Source organism: Sarcophilus harrisii, chromosome 3, assembly GCF_902635505.1.
Source record: "Sarcophilus harrisii chromosome 3, mSarHar1.11, whole genome shotgun sequence".
NCBI lineage: Eukaryota > Metazoa > Chordata > Mammalia > Dasyuromorphia > Dasyuridae > Sarcophilus > Sarcophilus harrisii.
The window spans coordinates 3731859-3758126 of record NC_045428.1 but is presented as its reverse complement, the minus strand read 5'-3'; the positions used below and the strand labels follow the sequence as shown (position 1 = coordinate 3758126).

The following is a 26268-nucleotide window of genomic DNA, read 5'->3' as shown; positions in this document are numbered from 1 at the left end:
TCTTTCTCCTACAACATCCCAAAGGTTCCCCTTGTCCACAAACACAGCAGCATCTTCCATAGTAGACCCTTCAGAAATGTTTAATTGAATTCGATTGCATTGAATATAATTGAAATAGAACCTGTAAATTGCTTCTAAATTGGGAATTGGAAGGAGTCTTAACCGAGTCTAAACCTTTCTTTTTGCCAATGGCCTCTCAGAGAAGGGACTACATGGGGTGTTTTGATTGACTTCCTTCTCAATGTTCCTGACCTATCCCATTGGCCAGGAATCGGGGCCTTTGCAATTGCTAGAAACACGGAGGTGCCTGATCCAAATAGCCAGCATGTGTGGAGAACAGTTCTTTGCCCAAATTAAGGCATCTCTTTGAATGATTGAGACTTTCTAACATCTCCACTGTCCTTAGTAGAATTCCTAGAGGCTAATCATTCACTAACTCCATCTCATGGCTACCCAACAACCTATGTCACTATCTCTCCATTTCCTAGCTGAATGACCTATGGAACATCAAACCCCCTTGGGTCTGCAATTCCTCTTCTTTAAAAATGAAGGTGTTGAACTGGATTTCCTCTGAATCTCCTTCTGGCTCTGGGGCCAAAATGTGAGGACCTTTTCCTCCTCAGGACATTAAAAGACAAGAAATTTGCAGTCAGGAAACCCTAGTCACAGCAATTCTTCTTCTTTCAGTCATACTCCCTCAAGAGTGGGAAAAGTATCAAGCTGTCCTTTGTGAAGGAAATAAGGACGTTTATTTTTCTTTACTCTGCCCAGATTCCTGGTGGACATGCCCTGAGTCAGCCCAGCCTCCTCATCCTGCCCAGCCTCCATTGAGACTGGACCTTGACATGATGTTGCCATTGGGAGGCCATCCTGGTGACCCGTGTGTGAGCACCAACCCCAGGATCACAGAACCAAAACTAGAAGTGACTTTCTAGGCTGCCAAACCCCCTTCCAGTTGCCAGATGATTAAAAAGTGATTTCCCAGGTCTTCTAACGTAGAAAGTGTCCAAGGCAGGATTTGGCCTCAGCTCTCATTGACAATAGCTCCAGGAATCCTCATCACAAAATGGACCTCCACTCTAAGGATGTCAGCTTTAACAGAATTACAGGCCCAAAGAGCCAGAATGAGCCTGAGATGCTAGGAAGTCATAGACTTACAATGTAAGAGGCCTTCAAGGTTATCTGATTAACCTTTCCTTTACACGTGGGAAAAAAACTGAAACACAAAGAGATGAGCAGACCTTCCTAGAGTAACACAGTTTATAAGCATCAGTCAGAATTCTAACCCAAGTCCTGTTATCCAATGCATAGTGCTTCCACACTACCATGGTATCTGACCCCTGAGACCCAGAGAGGAGAGGATGTGTTCCAGATCACATCAGTTAGGAACTAGACCTCCCGAATCTCCTTCTAGTCACCTTTCTAGTCCTCTGTCTCTTGCCTGGTCTAATCATTGAGCATCCTCTAATGATGGTCTGCAGAGTGAAGTAAAAGAGAGAACAGGAAAGGAGGTGAAATGAGGCTCTCTCTCTTTTCTATATCATTGTGATTTTGACTTTTTAATTTTATCTGTTTATTTAATTTTATCTATTTATTTTATCTAAAATATATTTAAATATATCTATAGTCAGAGATATATCATTCAGACCCCCTTTTGGTAGCCAGCACCATGACATCCGGGTTATTAATGAACACTTGGGAGACTGGCAATACTAATGCCCTGCACTGAAAGAAAGTTTCTGTATTATTAATAGACATTTCCATCTCATAAACCCTGATTGACAGCACCCAGCCCTTCTTGGTGAGCAGGACAGTCTTTGGGTTCTTAAAAAAAAAAAAGAGTGATGTCAGCCTTTCATGTTTTAAGATGTTGTGTGAAAGCCTCCAGGAGGCTCAGGCCTTTATTGTTAGACAATGGATTTCTTTCTTGTTGTCTTCACATTAATGGGCAAAGAAAGCCTGGCCAAAGAGAAGGCAATCGCTTTTCTTCTTCACTAAGAAATAATATCAATTCCTGGAGAAATGGTGTTAGAAAAACTTGAAGAAAGCCAATGATCCTATAAAGCCCAGGTTATGTCCCAGGTGACCAACATCTCCCCAAGATAGGGGGTTAAGTCATGAATCATCCCCCTCCTCTTTTATTTCCAGGCAACCTGAGATTCTGGTGTCATGTCCCAAGGGATTAGTACCTGACAACTAAAAGCTGGATGGACTCTTTTGCTGTCTTTCTCAAGTAGTGATCAGAAGGAAACTTTCCAAAGCATCCCATCTGAGGCAGCCTAGGAACCACTGCAGGCTGAAGGAGTTGATCCCGGCCATTTTGGGACCCAATGGCTCTTTTTTTTCCCCTCCCCAAATTCACAGGACAATAGGTTTCCTCAAATAAAGGGGGTTCTCAGAGATTTTCTGGTCTGCATTTGATCCCTCCTCCCACTTACAGAGAAGGCTGAAAGGCCAGTGGGGCAGGAGCTACCCCCTCTGTCAGCTTCATTAAGGGCTTACTTGTTAGACAGACCATCAGTGTGATCGCCACATCCTGCATGAGGTACTGGTAGTTCCCAAAAAGCTGCAATTGCTAAAAGAGAAAAAGAAAAACACATGGTTATACATATTGAGGCTGAGGGGGAGTGGGGAGACCTGATGGAGACCTGGTGGTAGCTTGATGGGAGGGAGAGCTTAGACAAGATCTACCCAGGATCTACTGGGATTGGTAAGGGTGGAAAATGATGCCCAAAATATGCCCAGAGAGATTGGTAGAGATCAGAGGAAGGGGAAGTGTTTGTCCATAAAGGGAAGAGTGTGATAATTAATGACCTTCCTATTTCTGTGAAGCAGCAGGGGCAAAGACATTTTCTTCCAGATATTGTCCCCAAATCTGAGTTAGATAGGCTTCCTGCCTGTCCTCTTACTGAATTACGAATGTGTGTTTCTGGGTACAGAAAGATTTTCCCCCTTCCTTTCCCCTGCAAGCACCTGCCATGCTGATAAAAAGCACAGCAGAAATTGAGGTTCCCAGACCTCTGTTCCTCTCATCAGTGCTCTCCTGGCCCCAACAAGATTATTCACCATCTGATCAGAGATGGAACAATCCCCACCATGCTGCAGGTTTCTCAGACTAATGGCACTGGGTATTTTTACTAACTGACTTTGGTCAGGGTGAGCCTCCTCTGCAATACCTCTGGCCCCAGGGAGCCAACAAGAGTGACCTCAGACTCCAAAGGAAAGCTTAGATTCAAGAAAGTTGCTTTGTAACCCCTTAGATTTCCGAGGGCAGACCCAAAAGCCACTTTCTCCTCTTTATCAGCCCCTCCTCTTTCTTCTCCCCCTTCTCCATATGCCCTGGGTGGGATCAACATCTGCCTTCAAGGATGAATTTCACCCAATCTGGTCCTTTAGCAAACATAGAACCTACTATGCACCAGGGATTGTTCTTGGAGCCTGGAATACAAAAAAATCAAAGCAAACCAGAGCCCTGACCTGGAGCCAGGAAATCCTGGTTCCCATTCCACTTTAGACCTTTGCCCCTGTGACCTCTGGCCGCCTTCCCTTCCTTCCAGAGCACAGATCTCTTTTTTGTAAACTAAGGGCAATAATGAGGACCTACTAAGACCATAATCCATGTCAAACAAGAAAGGAATATAGAAACAAACACAAGGTCTTTGAGTTACTGTGATGATGATAGAGTACAAAATCAATGGAGTCAGAAGAACCAGTCCAGCTATGGGGACCAGAGTGCCTTGGACCAGCCTTCACATTATACATGAGTTAAAGTGGCTCAGAGAGTCCCCAACCTCCAGACATCTGTCCAGCATCCCAGCATTCCCTGACGAGCTGAAGTCACTTTTTTGTATTTTCAGTTCTCTGATCTAACCCGGAGAGCTCACCCCAGTTCCCAGAGAACCATTCACCTGATGCTATCTCAGGAACTACTTTGTTTTAGGAAATAAGAAATAGTACAAAAGGTAGTCCCTCTGTTCATGTGAAATCTGTCAGCGAAGGCATGGCTCTGTCAGTGGGTGCACACACATATTTTTGGACCACACCTGGGATTGTGTCAATATAGGAAACTGCTAAATGCGGCAGTGTGAGCTAGTGGGGAGAGGACCGGCCTGGAAGCAAGAAGTTCTCATTCTGCTTCTGACACGTTCTAGCTGGGAGACTCTAAGAAAGTGGTGGATCTTCTCAATGGCCAAGGACAAGATGGTAAATCTCAGAGAAGGTTCTAGTCTGGATTGGTGGAGGATGTTTTTAAAGGAACACGCACAACGTAATAACTAAAAGAATTGGACTCATACCCAATAAAGCAGCGATGTGCCAATTAATTGAATCATTCCATACATGGTTAGGTATTTAAACACTCCAAAGGAAGAAACCAAAGCAGCTCGTCCTTCCCTATTCACAAAAAAAGGGGGAGAAAACACATCTGGTTAATGTCTTCTCCCAGTAACATTTTTATAGACTCAAGGCAAAACTTAGTGACTTGATGGTCTGATATTGAAACGCCTCAATATCCACTTCTAACCAAACACGACTTCTTTAACAGAATTTTACTACATTCTATGCCCTCCTGTCCCCAGGGCCTAGAATGCACTTTCCTATTACCTCCACTTTTTAGCGTCATTCTCCTCCTCTAAGATGCAGCCCTGGTCCCATCTTCCACAGGAAGCCTTCCACACTCCCATTTAGGGTCGATACTGTCCCTATCAAATTACCTGATATTTACACCTTTGAGTTCAGGTGGGGAAGTGAGATCTCCTTCCCCGTACTTCTTCTACACTTGCAGACCTCTCCCTTTGTCCCCTCATACTTGGCTCAATTATCCTTTCACCCGTCAGAGATCTTTATTTGAATGGAAGCTGCTGGAGGGCAACTAGAGAGAGCGCCAGAGATGGAGTCAGGAAAATCTGAGTCTAAATCACAGCTCAGACATTCACTTGCTGGGTGACCCTGGGCAACACACTTGGTCTCTGTGAGCCTCGGTTTCCTCATCTGTAAAATGTGGGGTTTGGATTCAATGGCCTCCAAAGTCCCTACTGGCAGTGAATCTACGGTCCTATGAACAAGTAATTTTTGCTCCTCATAGACCCTCTGCCTTGAGGGAGAGTGACTTGATGAAGGTTTAGGGATGAGTGACTCTTTTTTGACCTAGATTGCAAGCTCCCTATAGGGTTTCATTTTTTTATACCACTCTCCTTGGCCTTGTGCACAGTAGGCGCCAAGTCATCGCTTGTTGGACAAACGGGCTAGATGTTTCATCATTTACCTGAATGGGAGAGATTGCACAATTGAATTCAGCAAACTTACTGAGTACCTACTATGTGCCAGATTTCATGCCCAACTCTGGTACACAAAGACTCCTTTGCCATCAAAGGCTGTCTCTTTTTACATTTTCAAATGGAAGCAGGAAATCACCTTCAGAAGTGTATCACTTATTAGATCACTAATCACAAGTTTAAGGATTATAGATTTCAGCCCGTTTTTTCACCCACAAGTAACTGAGGTCTCAGGAGGATAAGGGGCTTTCACAAGGTCAGAGAAAGAAATGGGATTTGACTCAGTTTCTTTCATTCCAGAATCCCAGGTGCGACCCAAGTTAACGGGTTTTGGATCACTACAGGGCTTACAAATCCTATCTGGCGGTGGGGTGGGAGGCACAAAGGAGTTCAATATAACTGTGGCCTTTCTACAAATAAACACTCAAAAAAAAAAAACCCTCCTTCTCCAACTTCTAAACTGTACCTAGTCAGTCCCCTGGAGCATATTCACTTGGGAGCAGATACTCTTGGCAGGGGGTTAATGAAATCAAAGCAAGAAGCATTTATTGAACATTTGACTACACCAACTACAAGAGTTTGAAGCCCTGGAGGTGAAGGCAGAAGGAGCCCAATAGAACAGGGACAGAATTTTCTTTTTTAATGAATCTAGGAAGCATAAATGGAATAATCTCCCTCCCTGATGCCTTGGTCAGTTGTCTGACCTCATGTATACTTTATACCCTCCTGGGTATTTTATAAAAGATGGTTGAATTTAACCAATTTGTAAGTAGTGTCTAAGATAGGGGGAGAGAGGGCAATTCACAGTCAAAACAGTGAGCTGAAGCAGGAAAGAAAATTCCAATTTGTATAAATGTAGTTTTACTCTTGGAATTGGAAAAAATATCAGTGTAAGTACAAGTTGGAGGAGGGAACAAATGAATGAGTGGATGGATGAATGGATGGATGGGTGGGTGGATAGATGGATGGATGGATGGACAGGTGAGAAAATTAATGGATTTATGTATGGATATAAGGTATAATCACCTGACCTAAGTCCCCATGTAAGACATACTGTAACTGCAGTCTATTCCTAAGATCACATAGTTCATTTTCTTCTGTGCACATTGAATAAAGCCATTTATTTTGTATTTTCAGTCTGCCTAAAATCTTTCTAAAGCAAAGTAATCCTTGCCAATTTGACCACCCACATCACTCCCAGACTGAGTGACTCACCTGATCAGGTGGGGCACACATTCTATGTTGGCTGTTTTTGAGGTGAAGGGGGAAGCCACAGATGCCTCCTGCTCAGACAGTGAGATGCCAGCATGAGCCATTTTCAAAGCCTGAAATAAAAGTTTGATGTAATTCATATGGATTGACCACATACAGGTTGCCTTTGACAAATCCCTCTCCTTTTCCTTCAGTCTGGGGTCCAGGGCCAAGCTGATTATGTTGTATGAGAGGGCTGATCCACTGGAAGATGACTTGGGTTCAAACAAGATTATGACAGAGTAGGAAAAGGGCTGAATCAGGCAAAGAACATGGGTGGGCTCATTCCAGAGAGAACTCAGGAAGAACCTGACAGCTATCAAGGATTAGCAAGGCTCTTCCATGGAAGGAAGACTGGGCTGGATAACAGGTTTATACAGAAAGACCTGGGAGGGACCACAGATGGCATCATTACCATAAGAGCAATGCACAAATTACCAAAGCAATCATTTTCTTTTTTTGTTTTTTTTTTATTATAGCTTTTTATTTACAAGTTATCTGCATGGGTAATTTTACAGCATTGACAATTGCCAAATCTTTTGTTCCAATTTTTCCCCTCCTTCCCCACATCCTCTCCCCCAGATGGCAAGTTGACCAATCCATGTTAAATATGTTAAAGTATAAATTAAATACAATATAAGTATACATGTCCAAACAGTTATTTTGCTGTCAAAAAGAATCGGATTTTAAAATAGTGTGTTATTAGCCTGTGAAGGAAATCAAAAATGCAGGCGGACAAAAATAAGAGTGATTGGGAATTCTATGTAATGGTTCTTAGTCATCTCCCAGAGTTCTTTCGCTGGGTGTAGCTGGTTCAATTCATTACTGCAAAGCAATCATTTTCAAGAACAGGTAGGTTGTGTAATTACTAAGCAGGATGTTGGACTTGAAACCAAGAAGGCCTGGGTGTAAATCCCACTTCAGAATTTACTGACTCTCATTCTCCAATTGATAAATGGTCAAAGAATATGAACAGACAATTTTCAGATGAAGAAATTAAAGCCATTTCTAGTCATATGAAAAAATGCTCTAAATCACCATTGATTAGAGAAATGCAAATGAAGACAACTCTGAAGTACCACTTCACATCTGTCAGATTTACTAAGATGACAGGAAAAGACTGATAAATGCTGGAGGAGATGTGGGAAGACTAGGACACTAATACATTGTTGGAGTTGTGAATTGATCCAATCATTCCTAACTATTCAAAGGATTATCCAACTGCAGCTATACCCTTTGATCCAGCAGTGTCTCTACTGGGTCTGTATCCCAAAGAGATCATAAAAGAGGGAAAAGGACCCACATGTGCAAAAATGTTTGTTGCGGCCCTTTTAGTAGTGGCAAGGAACTGGAAACTGAGTGGAGGCCCAAAAGTTGGAGGATGGCTAAATAAATTATGGTATATGAATGTTATGGAATATTATTGTTCTGTAAGAAATGATCAGGAGATGACTTTAGAGAGGCCTGGAGAGACTTACAGGAACTGATGCTGAGTGAAATGAACAGACCCAAGAGAACATTGTCCACAGCAACAGCAAGGTTATACAATGATCAATTCTGAGCTTTTCAACAGCGTGGCTCTTTCCAACAGTGAGGTGATTTAGGCCAATTTCAATAAATGTGTAATGGAGAGAGCCATCTGCATCCAGAGAGAGGACTGTGGGAACTGAGTGTGGATCACAAGATAGCATTCTCACTCTTTTTCTTGTTGTTTGCTTGCATTTTGTTTTCTTTCTCATTTTTTCTAGTTTGATTTGATTTTTCTTGTATAGCAAGATAATTGTATAAATATGTATGCATATATTGGATTTGACATCTATTTCTACCATGTTTAGCATATATTGGACTACTTGCCATCTAGGGGAGGGGATGGTAGAAGGAGGCGGGGAACTGGAACACAAGATTTTGCAAGGACTAATGTTGCAGAATTATCTGTATATATGTTTTAAAAAATAAAAAGCTTTAATTTAAAAAAAAAGTGAATACGTATAAATAAAAAAGAAAGAAAAAGAGAAACGCAGGCCTTCCCCACAGAACTCAGATATCAGACAATAGAACAGGAATTTCTACTCACCCCACAATCATTCGCTCCATCACCACACATGGCGACGTAGTAACTGGGGGAAAAGGACATGGAAAAAATTCAGCACTTTCCTTGAGTTATCTCCATCACCCCTGGTACACCTATCCATTTTACAGATCCACCGGGGAAAAAGTGATCACAGGATCCTGGAACCCTCTCTTTTGGATTATTTTAACAAAGTCCCTTATAGCCACAGAGACACCTTCAGAGACTTCCATAGAAATTCTTCTAGGGTTCTAGACCTAGAGCTTGAGGAGCTTCGGAGGTCTTCTAGTCATGTTACAGAGGAAGAAATCCTTCAAGAAAAGGCCGTCTAGTGATCTTTGCCAGTCCTGGGCCAAACACTCTGAAGGATTCCACAGGAGAGTTTTCCAAGCTTAGTCTCACCTTAACAGATTTCAGGGAGTTTATCAGCTGCTAATGTGACACTTTGGTGATGAGAATCATAGAAATAACTAAGCCAATGGAACAGCCTACATACACACACATACACACACACACACACCCATGCACACACACACCCATACACACACACATCCACGTGCACACACACACACCCATGCACGCACACACACACACACACACACACACCCATACACACACACACACACCCATGCACACACACACATCCATGCACACACACACACCCACACACCCATGCACACACACACATCCATGCACATACACATAGGTACACACACATCTCAAGTATCTGATGAACCACCATCAGAGTGGCTCTTAATGAGCCACTTAATGAGCCACTGAGAACAGTCTGCAACCGACCCCGATCTACCTGGAGAGACAAGGAATGGAATCGGGCCCAGGAGCCCCTGGTTAAGAGAGAAATCAAGAATGCAACAATATTTCAACGTTCCCCTAGAATTCTGTTAGTACTTGAATTAATAAAATAAACTGAAATCATGTTTTTGTCTTCCTTTGTTAGTGTAGTTCTTAACACAGTGTCTGGAACACAATAGACACTTAAATGCTTGCTGCTGCTGCTGATGGTGATGATGGTGATGAATGATGATGATGACAGAAGAGGAAGGAGAATAGGAGTGAGAGGAAGAGGAGGGAGGGGAAAGGAGTAGGAGTAGGAAGACAAGGAGGAAGAAAAGAAGAGAAAATAGAAGAGTAGGAAAAAGATGGAGCAGTGCTCAGTTGCTCTCTGAAGTTTCTTCCTGACATTGGTCTAGGATCCTGTGCTCTGTCACTGCAGACCCCAAGTGGTTAGAGTGAGCCGGGGAAGGGAGGATGGCTCAGCTCTTTTAAGAGGAGTCTGAGCTCTACTTCTCCCCTGAGCTGAGAGCCTGCTGGTAGCTCACCTTGATTCGTATCTCTGGCCAGCCCACTTTCACGCTCACTCCTCTGCCAAAAGCATTGATCTGATCACCTCGTCATCGTCCTCCTCCTAAACAATAACCTCCTGTAGCTCCCCAGGACCAGTTATAAACTCTTCTCTTTGGCCTCCACCACACCCACTTCCAGCTCCTCGCTGTTCCTTTCACAAGACACTCTCTCCAGACTTTGGGCTATGTCCCCTGCCTGGAGTCTCCTCTCTCATTTGCACCCCAAGGCTTCCCGGACTTCTTTTAAGCCTCCACTAGAGGAGGCCTTGCCTGACCTCCATTGTGGCCAGCAACTTTCCTCTGCTGCTCATCTCCAATGATCACACCTGTACCTTGTCATACACAGCTGTCTTAGGATGGTCATCCCCCTCAAACTGGGAGATCCGTGAGGGCAGGGACTGACTTTTACCTTTCTTTCTATCTCCAAGACAACTTAGCACAGTGCCTGGCACATAGTAGGTGCTTAACAAAAACATAATGCCTAAACATAGATGGCTCACTCCAAGGCCTTATCCCCCTGATTTAAATGGCACATAAACATCCCACCCCCCTTCTCTCTCCCTCCAAGCCTGGGTCTGCCCTTTGCCAACATTTTCCTGGGGTCAGAGAAGAAACATTCCGTTTATACCAAAAAACATACTTTAATTTCTGGAATTCTTCCACCAGGCTTGATTTCTGCCCGGGAGACATCCTGGCAAAAATGGCTCCATTCACCAGAATCTGCCACGAAAAACACCGGGATGATGAAATGAGAAAGGAGAAAAGGGTATCATTAAAAAAAAAAAAAGCCTGACTAATGATTCCTGGGCTCTCCCTTTAATGCGCTCCCTCCCCAGGTGATAGATCTGTCACTCCACACAATGCTGGAGGCTGAGGGAATGGGAGGATGAAGAGATCTCAAGCTTTAATATTTAACCAAGTGCACCAGCCTGCTGTAGCCCTGGGACCTTCTACATCATCCACCCCATCAGTTATGTCTACATGGCTTCTCTAGCATTAATCAATCAAAACACAGCCTCGAGAAGCGGGACAAGGTGCTTAAGAAGTACTTAAGAAACACAAGATGATTAAGAAGTACATATTTTCTCAGCCTCGGGCCTGGGATTTTCATAAGTCTGGCTGCCCAAGGACCCGATGTTTTAGGCATCGAGATGCACCAGGCGCCACGTCCAGGGGGCTGACCTGCTGTGCCTGGACACGCCTTGTGTCCCAGAGACTCAAGTCCCAGGACTACACAGTGTGCTTTGAAATAGGACATGGAGAGGCTGGGATTGAGCATGAATGGATGCAGGTGGGAGGCGGAGGTGGGAACTGAGGCCTGGCCCTAAGACATGGACCCAAAGACGGAGAAGGAAAGGACATTTCAGAGAGCTACATTTGGAATAATGGATCTCAACGCACATCCTAACTCTCCTGTTTACTCCCTTTGTGCCATGGGGTCATGATTTCAACTGTCTGGGCCTGAGCTACCTCAAACACAAAGGGAGAAGTTAGGGGAAGTGACCTCAAAGATCCTCCCAAGTCTCCATCTATGATTCCATGCAGGACTCGGGGTTGATAAGCTTATGGGGGTCCAGACTCCTACCCCTTCCACCAGGCAGCATCCCCAGCATTCCCTGGAGGTCTCTTTCCCCATGGAGGGTGGGGGTGGAACGGTCACAAGAACCATTCTACAAATGGGAATTAAGGAAACTGAGACAGGAAGACTTGGGGGGATGCAGACCCCATCTGGGCAGGCAGTCCCCCTCCAAGTGATAAAGTCAAAGTCTCTTGTTCTTCACTTACTTTGGGAAGCAAGTTGCTGAAATGCTGAGTGATCACTTGGTAAGATTTCCCAGTCATGGCAAAGTGGTAATCGTCCCCTTGGCCAGCCTCCGCCAAGGAGGCGTCTTGGACGTGGAGGCGGATCTCCTAAAATCCAAGAACGCCGCACGTTTAGGTATTGAGTGCAAACTGGCCATATCTGCCTTTTATCCTGCTCTGTGTTCTCTTCTCCCATTTCCCAGGGTGCCATGGCTGCCCCTTGCTGCCAAAACCCCCAATGGCTCCTTCCCAGGGTCTGCTCTTCCCTCTTTACCAGCCCAGCTTAGGAAATTTATCTGACCTATTCTCCTTCTTTCCAGATGCCAATGGATTGCCAGGAAGGAAAAGACCTAATATTAATTCCCATTGTGGGACTAATAGCCAATAGCATTTGTTTGGAAAGCTTGTATCTAGGGACTTCTTGACTGTGGCAATGAGTGTCTGGGTTCCTTTTCAGCTCTCAACTCTGTGGTCCCAAGGAAGCCCTTTGTGCATAATCAGAGTTGTACAACTTCCCATCCCCACCTCACAGTGGCCCAGGCTCTCAGACAGGTGGGTCTTATTTCTATGTCCCTCCTCTGTACCTTATTCCCATGCCCTTCCTCTTCATCCCTTACTCCTGAGCCCTTCCTCTTCGTCCCTTACTCCCAAGCCCTCCCTCTTTGTACCTTACTCCCGTGCCCCTCCTCTTTGTTCTCCAACAGCTGCCAGGTCACAGATGCAGGTGAGTACCCTTCGGGTTCACTGGCCTCAATAAGAATCACCTTATTACCTTGAGGAATCATTTCAGAATTTTTTGCAACTGTAATGGCCGTCTGAAGGTTGTCCCCTGGATATATTAAAAAAAGAGAGAGAGATGTTCCTTATTTCCTACATACAAAGAGATTCCAAATATTCTTTCCTGCTAGAAACCTGTGGATGAGAGCCCTGATCTAGATGAGGGAGCGCCTTGGCTGGGGGCCAAGTTCACACCAGCTTCTTCTGCCCATGGTCAGTGTGACTGATTTTCAGGGTCTCTTCTACTCAATTATTGAGACAAATGGCTTTATCCCCCTTCTCCTAGGTCACTTCCATCCACTGTTTGCTCCCTTTGGGTCCCCAGGTCCCTTCAGGGGCTTCTGTCAAGGGAAGCTTCCTTGACTTTCCCTGTGGTTAACAGTTCACTTTGTAACTAAGAAGTGTCTATACTGTATGTATCCACAAGCTGTTCCTGGAGGGCAGGGACTATTCCAACCTTGTCACTGTATCCTCTGTGTCTAGAATGATGTGGGGCAAAGAGTAGCCATTTCACAAATGTTTCTTGAGTTAAACTCAAGTGCTTCCCAACCTCAGAAAAGATTTGATTTTCTTATGTGCAGAATTAAAAACTAGAAGGGATCTTATTGTTTGATCATGCCCAACTCTCTGTGACCCCATTTGGAGTTTTCTGGGCAAAGATGCTAGAGTCATTTCCCTCTCCAACTCAGTTTACAGATGAGGAAACTAAGGCAAACAGGGTAAAGTGACTGGTCCAGGCCCACACATGGTTGTCTGAGACCAGATTTGAATTCGGGAGGATAAACTTTCTGACTCCAGGGTCGGTTCTCAATCCATTGGGCCACCAAGATGCCCTAGAGGGGACTTAGGGATGACCTAGTCCGATTCTTTCATTTTATATATGAGGCAACTGAGGTCTGGAAGGGAAGTGACTCTTCATAGCTCGCTATCTAGTAAATGGCTGAGCTGGGAAGCAAACCTCCGATATGGGCTTCAAGGTCACTGGGATTTTCCCCCAAAATACTCTACTGGCAGATGTGTTTTACTTTATACAATACACGTTTCCCAGAAAACTGGCAGGTAATCTGAGTTTTTGCAAATCAGAATTGCTGATCAGCACATGAGACTCAGGGAAAGAAAGTACTTTGATTTAGGACTTGGTCAAATCCAGACTCTGCATCTTCCTACTCATATGACCATGGACAAGTTGATTTTACTTCTCGTGATCTCAGTTTCCTTCACTGTAAAATGAGGCTTAGCTCAGATGACCTTTCACATTACTGGGAGCCTCCTTCCCAGATCACCCTTAAGTAGACAGATAGTCATTGTAACGTTGTATACTCAAGCTTATTAGCCGACTGACAAGCCCAGCACAGAGCCTGACTCCACACTGGAAAAGAGAAACCAAACCGAGCCATTTCCAGAGACTCAGCCACTCCAGAGCATGTTCTTGGGCCTCTGAGTCTGCCTCTTGAAGTTTCCAAGGTCACTCACCTGTGATCATGACTGTGCGGATCCTAGCGCTGCTCAGCTCTCTCAAGACCGGCTTGGTCTCTTTTTTCAAGCGGTTTTCCATGATCAGAAGGCCTAGAAACGTTAACTCGGACTCGACTTCCTCCCTTTGGAGGAAAAGAAAAATCATCTTTAAAAGGGACACATGTGGGGATGAGGCAGGTGAGAGATAAAGTGACAGAGGACGCCAGGACCAGTGCTCTGAGCGCTCGACTCATGAAGTGCTTCGTGGCACTTCAAATGACCCAAGTAAGACAAGCCATTAAAAGGAAGCAATTCAGCAGGACACAAGACTGGGTCATCTGCTCTCTCATTAGAGGAAAACTTAGTTTTTCAAGTGGGGAGGAGGACAGTAAACTGTATCTACAGTTGCATGAATTCAGAGAAAGAGTGCCCACTTCCCACTAGAGGTGCCCACTCCCCACCAATCTGTAAACAAGCAAAACACCATGGAGACAATAACAGAGCCATTAGCACGGGGGCAGCTTTCAGATGAGATGTCCATTGTGAGAAAACTCCTCGCCACAATCTAAGGTCTCTGAACAGCAGATAAGTGGTCCAGCTCCCCGGCCATGCAGGGAGAGGTTCAGACCATGCAATAAAGTTTACTTTCAATTCCCATAATTGAATAAACTTTTCTCACAGGACAGAAATCGGACTATATCCAGAATGGAATTCAAAGGGAGTTGAGCCAGCTCCAGAATTGAGTCACAAGATGGAATTAGTGGGATTCACTTAATTCCCCCCATCACTTGCTGCTGCAAATTTCCTCAATTCTCTCAATGACTCAAATAGGATCCCTCGATAGCAAAGAGAATATAAGATTGGGCAAGAGCGCCACGGAGCCCATAGGGCAAGATCACAGATGCCTTAGGTCAATGCGTTGACCTAAACAGCCATGCAAAGCCCAGAACAACAAAAATGGAAGATTCTCTGCTGGAAAATGCATTGACCCTTTTTCATGCAAAACTCCAGAAGCTGAGGTACTAGAGCCTTGGTGCTAGGGTTCTGCAAACCCATGTGACAAACCCGGTTTTTAAAGCGCCCAAGTTTTACCCCTTTTGGTATTTCATTTCTGCAAATGAAAATACAATTCAATTCAAGAAATTCTGGTCCAATGCCTACTATATCCGAAGCACTGAGGGACACACATACACATATGTGTACCTGGGGGGGGGGCGGGGATTGCCAAGGTCTGTGTGACAAAGGAGAGCCACATGCCCTCTCTGGACATGATGTTCCTGGGCCTTGGGGTTCAAACTAAGTGATCACCGAGGTCCCTGAAAGCTCTAAAATCCTGTGGTTATTTAATGCATGTCCATACTGCCACATGCCAATGCAGAAAAAATAGATGCTATAGGGGCACAGGCTACAGAGCTGCTTACCTGGAATAAGTGCCCATCTCTAGATGCCCCCCTGCCTTTAGAGGTTTGTGAGCAAGGGCAATGACCCGGAAACCTTGCATGGTGTAAAGCTTCAGCTCCTTCTTGAAATTTGGGGGAACTGTTGGGAGAGAAGGAAATGGTGAGCTCCAGGTCCCACTAAAGGAGGGAGGGAGGGATGGAAAAGAGGAAGGATGGAAAAGAGGAAGGAAGGGAAGGAAGGAGGGAAAGAAAGGAGGGAAAAAGAAAGGAAGGGAGGAGGGAAAGAGGGAAGGAAAGAAGGAAGGGAAGGAAGAGAGGGAAGCAGGAAAGAAGGGAAGGAAGGAAGGAGGGAAGGAAGGGAGGAGGGAAGAAAAGAAGGACAGGAAGGAAGGAAGGAAGGAAGGAAGGAAGGAAGGAAGGAAGGAAGGAAGGAAGGAAGGAAGGAAGGAAGGAAGGAAGGAAGGAAGGAAAGAAGGAAGGAAGGGAGGGAGGGAGGGAGGAGGAAAGGAAAAAAAGGAAGGAAGGAAGGAAAGAAGGAAGACAGAGAGAGAGGAAGGAAGGAAGGAAAAAGGAAAGAAAGAAACAAAGAGAAACAAAGAAAGAAATCTGGGAAATGAAGTACAAAGGAAAATATATTTGTGGAGTTCTCCAAGGAAGAATGCACACTCTAGTTGTATTTATCTGAAACCAAAACATAGAATGAAATGTGAAAAATATGGGAGTTTAGGTGGTTGATTTTTTCCCATATGGTATCAAACATCTGATTATTTGGAGGATCCAATAAACCCTGTGTCTGATTCCTCTGAATCCATCACATACAAGTCATTGGAGGTTACTTTCAGTATTGGAGTTCCTCCTAGCTCCTGTGTTTATTAGGATTTTCAAGAGACTAAATTTAGGGGCAGGGAACAATTGCCAGGAAACTAATAAAATGGCAACTAAACGTCCTGTGAAGAAGCTGGTGGGAACAGGGAAGGGAAGACTGACGCAATGTGTCAGGGATACACGTTTATATGGTAAGACAAATATTGATCAGGCAACTGGGAGATAGGAGGGAGGAGGAGGGGGGAGGCTTCTAGAAAGGCTTCTGGTACTATTGGGACGAACTTGAGAGGCCTCTTTTGCCAAATGAATCCTTCAGACTGACGTCTCTCTTCCCTTCTCTTCAGTCCAGACAAGCCGGCCAGCTCCCCATTCCCAGAACAGCCACATCCTTTTCCCTCTGTGTCTTTGCAGAAGCTGGCACTCAGTTCCAGGAAAGCTCTCCTTCCTCGTTTCTACCTTCTCTAGCTTCCTTCTAGATGCAATTCAAGCTGCACTTCTTAGCCAAGACTTTTCCTGATTCTTCTCCAGCCCCAGGCAGCCGGGGGCCAGGACAGGCGGAGTCCCAGGGGGACCCCGGGGGTCAGGAAGACCCAAGATAGAATCCTGCTTGGGATCTTATCTGGGGGATTTGACATCTACATCGCAGTTTCCTCATTGACAAAGTGGAGATGGTACCAGCACCTTTCCTGACACGGGAGGGTCCAGTGGGACAATGTTTGAAAAGTACTTTGTGAACCCTGAAATGACAGACAAATACCAGCTGGGATTCTGGGTAGTTCCTCCGTCTCTGGAAAAATTGCTCTGCTGGCATTCTATCTACTTTGTGTTTATGTAGGGAAAGAGTCCATTTTTCTCTTGCCTAATATATAGCCCCAATTATGAGGTCTTCTGCTGACAGACAAACATAACAAAGGTAGGGATGTTGTTTTAAGGGATGGGGATGAAGCAGTGAGCTTGCCTCATTTTCCCATCAGGCTGCGCTGCTCCAGATCCTACCCCATGTCCTGGAAGAACACTTTAGCCTGGGAATTCATAATCATGGAAGCCTCCTTGGTTCCTTGGGCCTCTCCCAGAATTGGATGACCCTTCCCAGGAACCAAGCCCGGCTCCTCATTTCCTCACAATTTGCATTCCTCTGACCTTCTCCATCATTTCCTCCCGATGGCTACCTTCCTCCTCCTCACACCCTAACTTTTCATCTTCTTTTAGGTTGTCTTTCCCATTAGAATGGAAGCTCCTTGAGGGCAAGGATTGCCTTTCTTTTTGCTTGTATGTTTCCTTACCAGATTAGTACAGTGTCTAGTTTAGGTCATTGTTGTTCAGTCATTCAGTCGTGTCTGACTCCTCATGAACTGTGGACATTATTATATCCATGCGTTTTCCTTGGCAAAGATGATCGAGTGGTTTGCCATTTCTTTTGACAATGGATTAAGGCAAACATGATTAAGAGACTTGCTCAGGGTCACACAGCTAATAATTGTCTGAGGCTGGATTTGAACTGATTCCAGTTGAGCATTCTAACCACTGAGCAATCTAGCTGCCTCGATTCAAGTAAACACAATAAATGCTTGTAGACTAACCCTTTTTCCTTCCCTTTTGTTCTGGTTCATATTCATTCTAAACCAGAGAGTTCTTGATAATTATTAACCCTAAATCAAGTTGTTTCAGCTTCAAATCTTAGGGTTGAAACTACCCGAGCTCATTGCTATGGATATTTGGTGTGATATTCATTCATTTGGTGGTTCTATTGCCCCTATTCTGCTAGTTCATTAAATGCCTTTGCTTGGAACTAATTGTGACCTCTGGCTGACTGAAAAAGAAAGTAAGTGCGGACCCTACGGAGAGAGAGGGCATTCTCACTAGCTTATATATGGATATAGATGCACACACATACATATGTGTACATACTATATATATGAATGTGAATATATGTGTGTGCTCTGTGTGTGTGTGCTGTATGTGTGTGTTGTGTGTGTGTGTGAGTACTTCTTTGTACACATATCGTCTCCCAGGAAAATGTAACCTCCTTGAGGGGAAAAATGTTTTCATTTTTTTTACTTTTTGCCCCCAGCACTTAGCACAATATTTTACACATAGTAGGCACTTTAAAATGCTTGTGACACTGAATTAAACTTAAAGTAAAAAAAGACTCGGAAAAGAAGAAAAAGTGAAGAGGTTTTTGGATTTGATCAGAAGTTCCATGTAAACATCAACAACCCATCCATCATCATTCAAGGAGGATGGAGGTAGAAATATATAGAATCTTGGCATTTGAGTTAAATGAGCTCGTTTGAATGCAAACAATTTTTTAAATAAAAATCGGGACCTGTTTTTTTCAGAGAGTATGTATGTTAGTCAGACTAAGAGTCAGAACAAATGGGTTCTGCGCTGACCCAGAAAACCGATTCCTTGGGAAGTCTTCATTTACTCTAATACACAGAAGCTCCCTTGTCTCCCCAACTACATTTTGCATTTGTCATTCTAAACATCCATTGTTACATTTGTTAGGTTAGATTTGTTCACTAGTTAAGAGTTGGTTTCTAGCCTAAAAGAAGTAAACTCGTTGACTCTGCAGTTCCATACCTGTTTCAGGCCTGCAGAAACTGGCAACCATCTCTGGGGCTCCCTTCATATATGCATCAAAGTGGTCTTTGCCGATCTCTTGGGTAATCACCGACATCCTCTGCAGGCCAGAAGAGAATGGAAACTGATGCAAAATGGCGATAGCTCTTGCTGGAGTCTGGGGATACACCAGAAAGGAACGGTGTTAAGTCACAGCATCACAAAATTAGAAAGAACTTGGGGGAGGGGCACCTGGTCTAGTTTGGATCTAGACAAGACATCTATACATGACTCTCCTGACAAATGACTCTCTCCTCTGCCTAAAGACCTTAAGTAAAAGGGAACTCACCAGCAGAGGCGGTCCATCCTCTTCTGGACAATGCCCATCGAGGGCAAGTTTTTCCCTGACATGAAGCTTAAATCTGCCTCTCTGCAGCTTCTCCCTATGACTTTCAGTCAAGCCCTCTGGGGCCAAGAAGACCAAGTGAACCTTTCCTCCCCATGGCAGCCATTTAAATATTCAGGAGACCTCCTCCGTCTCCCTGAGACTTTTCTTCTTCAGGTTCACATCTTTCACTGATGTTCATATGGCTCTTCCCATCCCAATTTTGTCTTTGGACGTTCACCAGTGTGTCCATGTCTTTTTTATGTTGCCCAGAACTGCACAAAACCTCCGTGTAGGCAGTGACTAGGGCAAAGGACAGGGGGCTGTTGTCTCCTCATTTCTGGATGCTCTACTTTTCTTAACACAGCACAAAATCATACGGACATTTTGGGTTAACAATGACACATCCTACCATTAATGATTGTAAGACCTTGGTCCACTAATTCTTCAGATCTCTTTTATATTCAAAGTGTTATGCAGCCAAACTCCCTATGGATGAATTGGAAGAGAATTTCCAATAATAAATAAAGTTTGTCCTTATGTCTGGATAAGGTCTAAAAACTTTATGTTCCTGTCATCCACAGAGCCAGGGACCCTGGTCACTCTAAAAGGGAACACTAAACTCATCCCCCATTGTAAATAAAAACAAGGAAAGAGGATCTGTGATCATCCTATAACCTGAAGATAAGTCCATGTCCATAACAGCACATCCAATCACACATTCATTGTAAAAGCGAAGATTTTTTTTTGTTTTTGTTTTTTTCAGGCTTCCCCTAAGGCAGCAAGCACTGAAGGTTAAGAAAGTAGCTGGGTCTGATCAGAAGGAGAATCCCTGAAATGTCAGACATTCTAAGGACCATGGTCCTGAGAGTAAAAGGGCAAATCTTACTTGGCTTGCTGCGGGGCCCGGCTTAATGATGACGCTGGAAGCTGGAATCCCAGAATCGCTGTAATCCACACAGGAATCTTCAATGACCTGTTTGAAGACATTGTGAAACGTTCTTCAGGCTCCTTTCAGATCCTTCAAAGCATCTCCAGTTTAGTTTGATAGTGGAGACATTACGTAAGAGAAGCCTAACCCTAAATTCCCCATGAAGTCTCGTGTTGAGAAAGATGAGCACAGGTCTCCTGGGTACAAACGTAGATCTTATCACTTACTGTGGAACTGAGAGAGCATTGAACTTTGAATCCTAAGAGCTAAATTAAAATCTTGTTTATGGCTATCTATGTGCCTATGGGCAAGGCTTTTCCTCTTTCTGGACCTCAGTTTCCTCATCTGTAGAATGATCTTTCAGGCCATTTTTAGCTCTAGAGCAATAAATAAATTACTTATTTTCCTTGGGTTGTCTTAGTTTTCTCTTCTGCAAAATGAGACTTCGGGGCATCTAGGGAAGATTTCTGACCCTTTGTGACTTTGTCGACCCTGATAGATCATCACATGGGTCACAAATCTCAGAAAATCAAAAGCATGCTGGAGAACATTTAGGTTGTTTCGGAAATTCACAGCCACAGTGGCCCGGAGGAGGCTGCCTACAGGAACCCTCTCAGTAATTTAGCCAATGCAATCGCCATGAGACAAATGTTAAGGGATGAAGCACGTTCGGTTGTTTAATGGTCCCCAGGACTTCTGTCATGAGACCTCAGAGCTGAGTCCCAATCACAAAGCCAGCTCAAGCTGGCTGACATTCACACTGGGGAATACCATTACACTTGAGGCAAACCAAGGTTCATTCATTTTACATTCGATGCATCCGAGAAGGATCACCAAGTTTCCTTTTATTGGGGTTGGAGTATGTGGCTGAGATAAGGATGCTGGAAAAGGCTCCTGGGAAAACTCATAGGATCATAAATTTAGAGCTGGAAAGAGTCCAAAAAATCATTGAATCTAAGCTTCTCATTTTATAGATGAAGGCCCTGAGATACAGAGAATCTAAGTGACTTATCCAGGCTCCCCCAGCTAGTGAGTGACTGAGGTAGAATTTGAATCCAGGTCCTCCTGACGGCACATCCAGCTCATATCCACACTGCCTCTGGTAGTTCAGTTGTTTGGCTCTGAATACCAGCCTTAAGACACACATCAGCCTCAGTGGCATCAAATGTTGTCCCGTAGCCAGTGAGTAAAGGGAGCAGGCTGAGGGACTTGAAGTCCAACCTGCTACTTAGCACTCACTGCCAACTTACATAAAGCTAAAGGGGAATGGAAAGCTGTTCTGGGGACACAGTGTCTGCTTTTCTTTGCCTCCGTGGAAGGCCTTGACTTTACTACAAGCTCTTTGTTGGCTCTGTCTCTCCAAAGTGGGTGGGTCTTGGTAAGGTCCGCCATATTCCACGGAGTAATTATCATAGCTTCTCTTTCTCACTGTTTTTTAAAAATAACTCCATCCTTTAGCAAGGTGCTGGGCAAGAATAAAAAACTGCTTGCTGACTGACTGACTGCTCTCTGAGCCCTTCTGAGAGACCACAAGGAGGGGATGTTCATCCAAGGGGATGAGGTGATAGTCCAGGCCGTTCTACCTTTAGCTTCCCTGTCTCTGCCTCCCTCTGCCTTTCTCTCTCCCCTCTCCCATCCACTCAAAACATGCTCTTTTTCCTAAATTTTCTAGGTTTTCTTGTTTGGAGTCCTTCCCACCTTGCTCCACCTTGGGACTACTTGTTTTATACTATACTTTTCCCATGTATCAGCTTTGGAGGGCAGACCAGTTGCCATTGGGGATGTTTTGTATCCCAGTACCTAGCCTAGGTCTGAGCACGCAGCTCAGAAATTACTCAATAAATACCTATTGAATTTCTGGGGGAAATGACTGGTCTTCTTCAGAAGGATAATCACATGTAGAAGAGAACCTGACCTTACCCAGCTGGTGCCTTCAAACATCTTGACATCCAGAGGGTCTCCTTGGATGGTCCCGTCCAGAACGATGAGGGAGTGGCAGCTGGCCATGGCTCCACAGAGGGGTCCCCAGGGCAGAGCGCTGCCAGAAGTGAAGCTGTGGATCTTCTGGAAACTGACAGAGGCCATGAGTTGGAGAACAATGTTCCTTCCCTGAAAAGAAGGGCTTGGGACAAACCCTAGCCTTCGTTACCTACTGTACGCAGATGTGGAATGGGGCAACCAGCTTCCTGAGTCTGAGGACCCTCAACTGTGAGATACAAATAATCCCACTGTATGCCCCACTGCTCAGGAAGAGGCCCTCTATCTACCTTAAAGATCTGTAGCAATGGGAGCCCATATTATTATTTATTATCATTACTTTCCCCACAAAGCAAAATATAGGACAAAAGCACAGTGAGATGAATAGAGTGAGGAAGCCATGGGTTCTGATCCTTACTGGCTGCGAGCCTGAGCAGGTTATTTCATCTGTCCCAGATAACTCCAAAACTCCACAAGAGGAGTCCCCAACCCTGACGAAATCACAGGGAAGAACAAAAAGCAAATGCTTCCTCTTTGTTTTTTCTGCGCGCTGCATCTTGTGCAATCCAGCTAGCATAATTGTCAGATGTGCATGAGGTCCTGTCAGAGCAAGTAAGCCCCGGGCTTAGACATCCACAAAGTCTTGTAAAAATCGTTCTGATAAAAGATAAGTAGCCTGAGCCCGTCAGAGCGAGGTGGCCCCACATCTTGTGGGAAAAGCCCATATTTTTGCTGTCTGCTAAAACCTGAGGATTTTAGAAAGAAACCAACCCCCAACTGACAAAAAGCAAAAGGAAATGAGCGGACCCTTTTTGAAAAGGAAATAAGAAATTGCCTAAAAGAACCTCTCCAGTAGCTGGAGACATGAATGGTAAACAACGCTGCTCTTTCTGCTTTGAGACCTCTTTAGGACATCCCTGAATTAAGGTGTCTGGACTTCATCCCTGTGGGTGTATTGTGGCCAGACCCATTTAGCCCACGTAGTTTGGGTCCGCGGTCGCCCTAACTCCTTCGTGGTACCTCTGTCCAGCACCTTGGAGCCATATGTGTCCTCTATAACCTCCCTGCTGCTACTTCTTTGTGAGTCCCCACTGGGCATACACTGCTGCCATCTTGTGCCCTAAAAGGCATCTTGCCATTTCCCAGCTTCAACCCTTGGAAGCCCGGGATCATCCAGGATCCCAACCATTCATCATAGCTGGAAATGGGTTTGTGTTGAAAAGAAATACATAAAAGATGAGCTGTTGTACTCGGATCCTTGAAAATGCTGTGTACTTCCCAATTAGCATGCAATAAGGTATTGTGCTCCTATTTAATTTGGGGCCCAGCTCATGATTCATCTGCCGTGTCTGTCCAAAAAGATTTCCTGATGTAATCATTTGGTGGACTCTCTCTCCAATGGCCTGTCATAGCTTAAGCCGGAGCTGTCAAACACGTGACTGGCTTCCTCTCTGGAATCAGATCAAATTGTAAATAGGAAACATCTAACAAAATAAATGAAAATGCATTAGAATAAAGATGATTTTCATGTGTGGTTTTCTAAATCAATAGCTAAGCAGAGGATCAATGGCCCAGTTTCTATTTGCTTTGATATCACAGGCCACACTATGAGCATCTTTCATCTACTTTTTTTTTTCCTGTGTGGATGGTTAAGTTGCTCTTATTTGCATAACCAGAGACTCATTAAGGAGACATCACCGTGTTCTGGAGATGGGTGAAATCACCAAGATCCTATGGGACCCTTGCTCATCTCTATGGAAACTCTCTTCCCTTGGGTCCCCAGGCAGTGCATTCTCCACAACAGGGAAAATAACAGTGAAGAGCATTCATCTTTCTCCAACACCTTACCGGGCGTTAATGATCAGTGCACAGTTTTTTCCATTTACCTCTGTACTGACTAATTGTGTATTACCATTCTTAATCAGCTTCTCATAGGGTCCTACCATCTCAAAGCCCCACCCCCCCAATAGGTAACAATAATCACAGAAGGTTTTCTGCATCTGTCTTTCAATGGAGTGACTGCAAAGACATGTTCTCTGCAGAATTGTTTGCCAATATCTTCCCGTTCCTTTCTCATGGGGCTTCAAGGTTACCCTAGATCCATGTGGCAATCATTCTCATCGAGATTTTATAAAGCCCATAGATTACATGAGTCCTTAGCTACTGATATTCTTTTGTTTGCTTTTGGGGATAATTATATTGTCTTTAGTCTCTGTCTCTGTCTCTCTCTTTCCTTCTTCCTGTCTCTTCCTCTCCGTCCCTGTCTGTCAGTCTCTCTGCCTCTTTCTCATTCTTCCTCACTCTGATTTCTTAAGAGCTATTTCTACTTTGTATAACGCCGGAGTTAGAAGACAGGGCAAGTTGGAGCTCGATCTACAACTCTGCCATTTGGCTAAGTCAAGGAAGGACCTGCTACATATGGGAACGGTTCTTCAGAGCCCACAAGGGCCTGCGGCAGCTCTGGCTTCCAGATCATCACCAAGCAAAAGGAGCAAGCCGGCCAGGTCTGCCCTCACTGACACTTGCCTTGTTCTCTCCTTCACAAATACCCTCACCCAACTCAGCCTGTCTTCTGCTTCAGAGTTCAAAAAGAACTCTGAACCCATGTTCCCAATTCTGTGATGTTCTAAGCTTAGCAAGTCCTTCTGTACCATGAAGAAGCTTCACGCAGGCAGCTAGAGGACACAGTGGAGAGAGTCTTGGATTGGGCGTCGGGAAGACCCTTTGCCAAGAGACAGAGTTAAAGTGGAGATCAGGACAACCTTCCCACTGCTTGGGGCTGCCTTGGGAAGAAATGGGTTTGACTCAAGTGGAGGTCTTCTGCAAAGACCAGATGAATCCCTGGAAGGGAATATTGTAAAGGGGATGAATCCCAATCTCACAGATGCCGATGGAGCACTGAATGGGACATCAGGACTATTTAGTCTAATCCTCCCCTTTTACAGGTGACTAGAGAATCTGGGAAGTTCCTTCCAATCATGTGATTCCAGGATTTCATTCCCTGATAAAGAGGCGTGAGGAAGGTCCTTCTGGCTCATGGACATACATTTTCATGGTGGCCCTCAGCAAAGAAACACACTTCCTCTTTGCTAATGGTGGGGGTTTCAGTCTTGGTAGGAGAGAACGGAAACTTGGCAGCCTTTGGGGAAATGTCTTAAGGCAGGAGAACCTTTAAAGTCACAGCACCTAGAATCAATGACCTTGTCCATACAGAAGCTTGGTCCTACTCCCTCATCTCTGTCAACCCTCTCCTTAGAGCCTTCTCTCAGTGGCCGAAGCTCTAAAACACCATTCTCAGAACAGCTTCCTGCCCTTCTCTGCCCTTGGCACTATGCATGAATCATGGGTGCCCACACTTGTATCCAGATTAGGAGGGCAAACAGTGGGCTGAGAGATGCAGAAGTAACGATCTTCACTCAGCAGAGAAGGTGTCCACCCAGCCATGGCCTGGGGAAGAGTTCCATGGGGAGAACAGTAGCAACCATGTTATTTATCACATCTATGGAGCCGAATCCTACAAACAGACTCAGCGAGGTAAGCATTTGGGCCTGGACTCTTCACACTAATAGAAGAAGAACTCTTCCAAATTGGTTCCTCATGTTCCCCTTTGTCCCCTTGGTCCCCTCCTTCTCCTTGAGATGCCCCCTGTCACGTCTGCTCAATGTTCTCCCCAGAGGTTAATCGCCCGCTTTCCCCACGTCCTATTCAACTCCTTAATTTAAGGAGGCGGCTAGAATTCCTGGAAGGTGCCCGGTCTCTGATCAACGTGAGATTCAATCAGCATCTGCACAAACCCAGCAGAGACAAATGCACTTACGAGTCGAGGCACCTACCAGTTTCCCATCACGGGAACAGCTCCCCAGAGATCAAGGCCGTCTTCCGTCAGCGTCCCCGTCTGGTAAAAATCAGAGTTGGTGTTAGCTTCCATGCCTCGGCTTTGAAGAAGAACGCATGTAAAACGGACATCCCCTCCCCTAGAAGTGACCGGATCCATCATGGAGGACCCTAGCCAGCCAAGAGAGGGCAGATCTAAATGTGGGGAGAAGAGCTGTTCCTGGGATTGACTCCAGCGTTTCCATAGGCCTGAGGAACAGGCATTATACCAAAGCCAGGTGCAGCAGTTAGTAATTAAAAAGAAACAGAAATTCAGCGAACATGAAGTTCACCAAGACCTGCATAGAGATGAATGGCCTTTAT

General features: G+C 44.8%; 1 protein-coding gene across 1 annotated transcript in view; it reads right to left on the bottom strand.

Moving 5' to 3' along the window:
• ATP13A5 (ATPase 13A5) overlaps positions 1-26268 on the bottom strand; it is a 98151-nt gene that overhangs the window by 15343 nt on the left and 56540 nt on the right. Inside the window, exons 13-25 of the mRNA XM_031957399.1 lie at positions 25905-25966; positions 22015-22165; positions 20053-20139; positions 18800-18956; positions 15413-15530; positions 14010-14134; positions 12428-12588; positions 11742-11867; positions 10597-10676; positions 8599-8641; positions 6489-6598; positions 4296-4392; positions 2503-2575 (exon numbers count right to left, since the gene is read on the bottom strand). Coding sequence (XP_031813259.1) covers positions 2503-2575; positions 4296-4392; positions 6489-6598; positions 8599-8641; positions 10597-10676; positions 11742-11867; positions 12428-12588; positions 14010-14134; positions 15413-15530; positions 18800-18956; positions 20053-20139; positions 22015-22165; positions 25905-25966 — 1390 coding nt within the window. The remainder of the gene's footprint in view (positions 1-2502; positions 2576-4295; positions 4393-6488; positions 6599-8598; positions 8642-10596; positions 10677-11741; positions 11868-12427; positions 12589-14009; positions 14135-15412; positions 15531-18799; positions 18957-20052; positions 20140-22014; positions 22166-25904; positions 25967-26268) is intronic.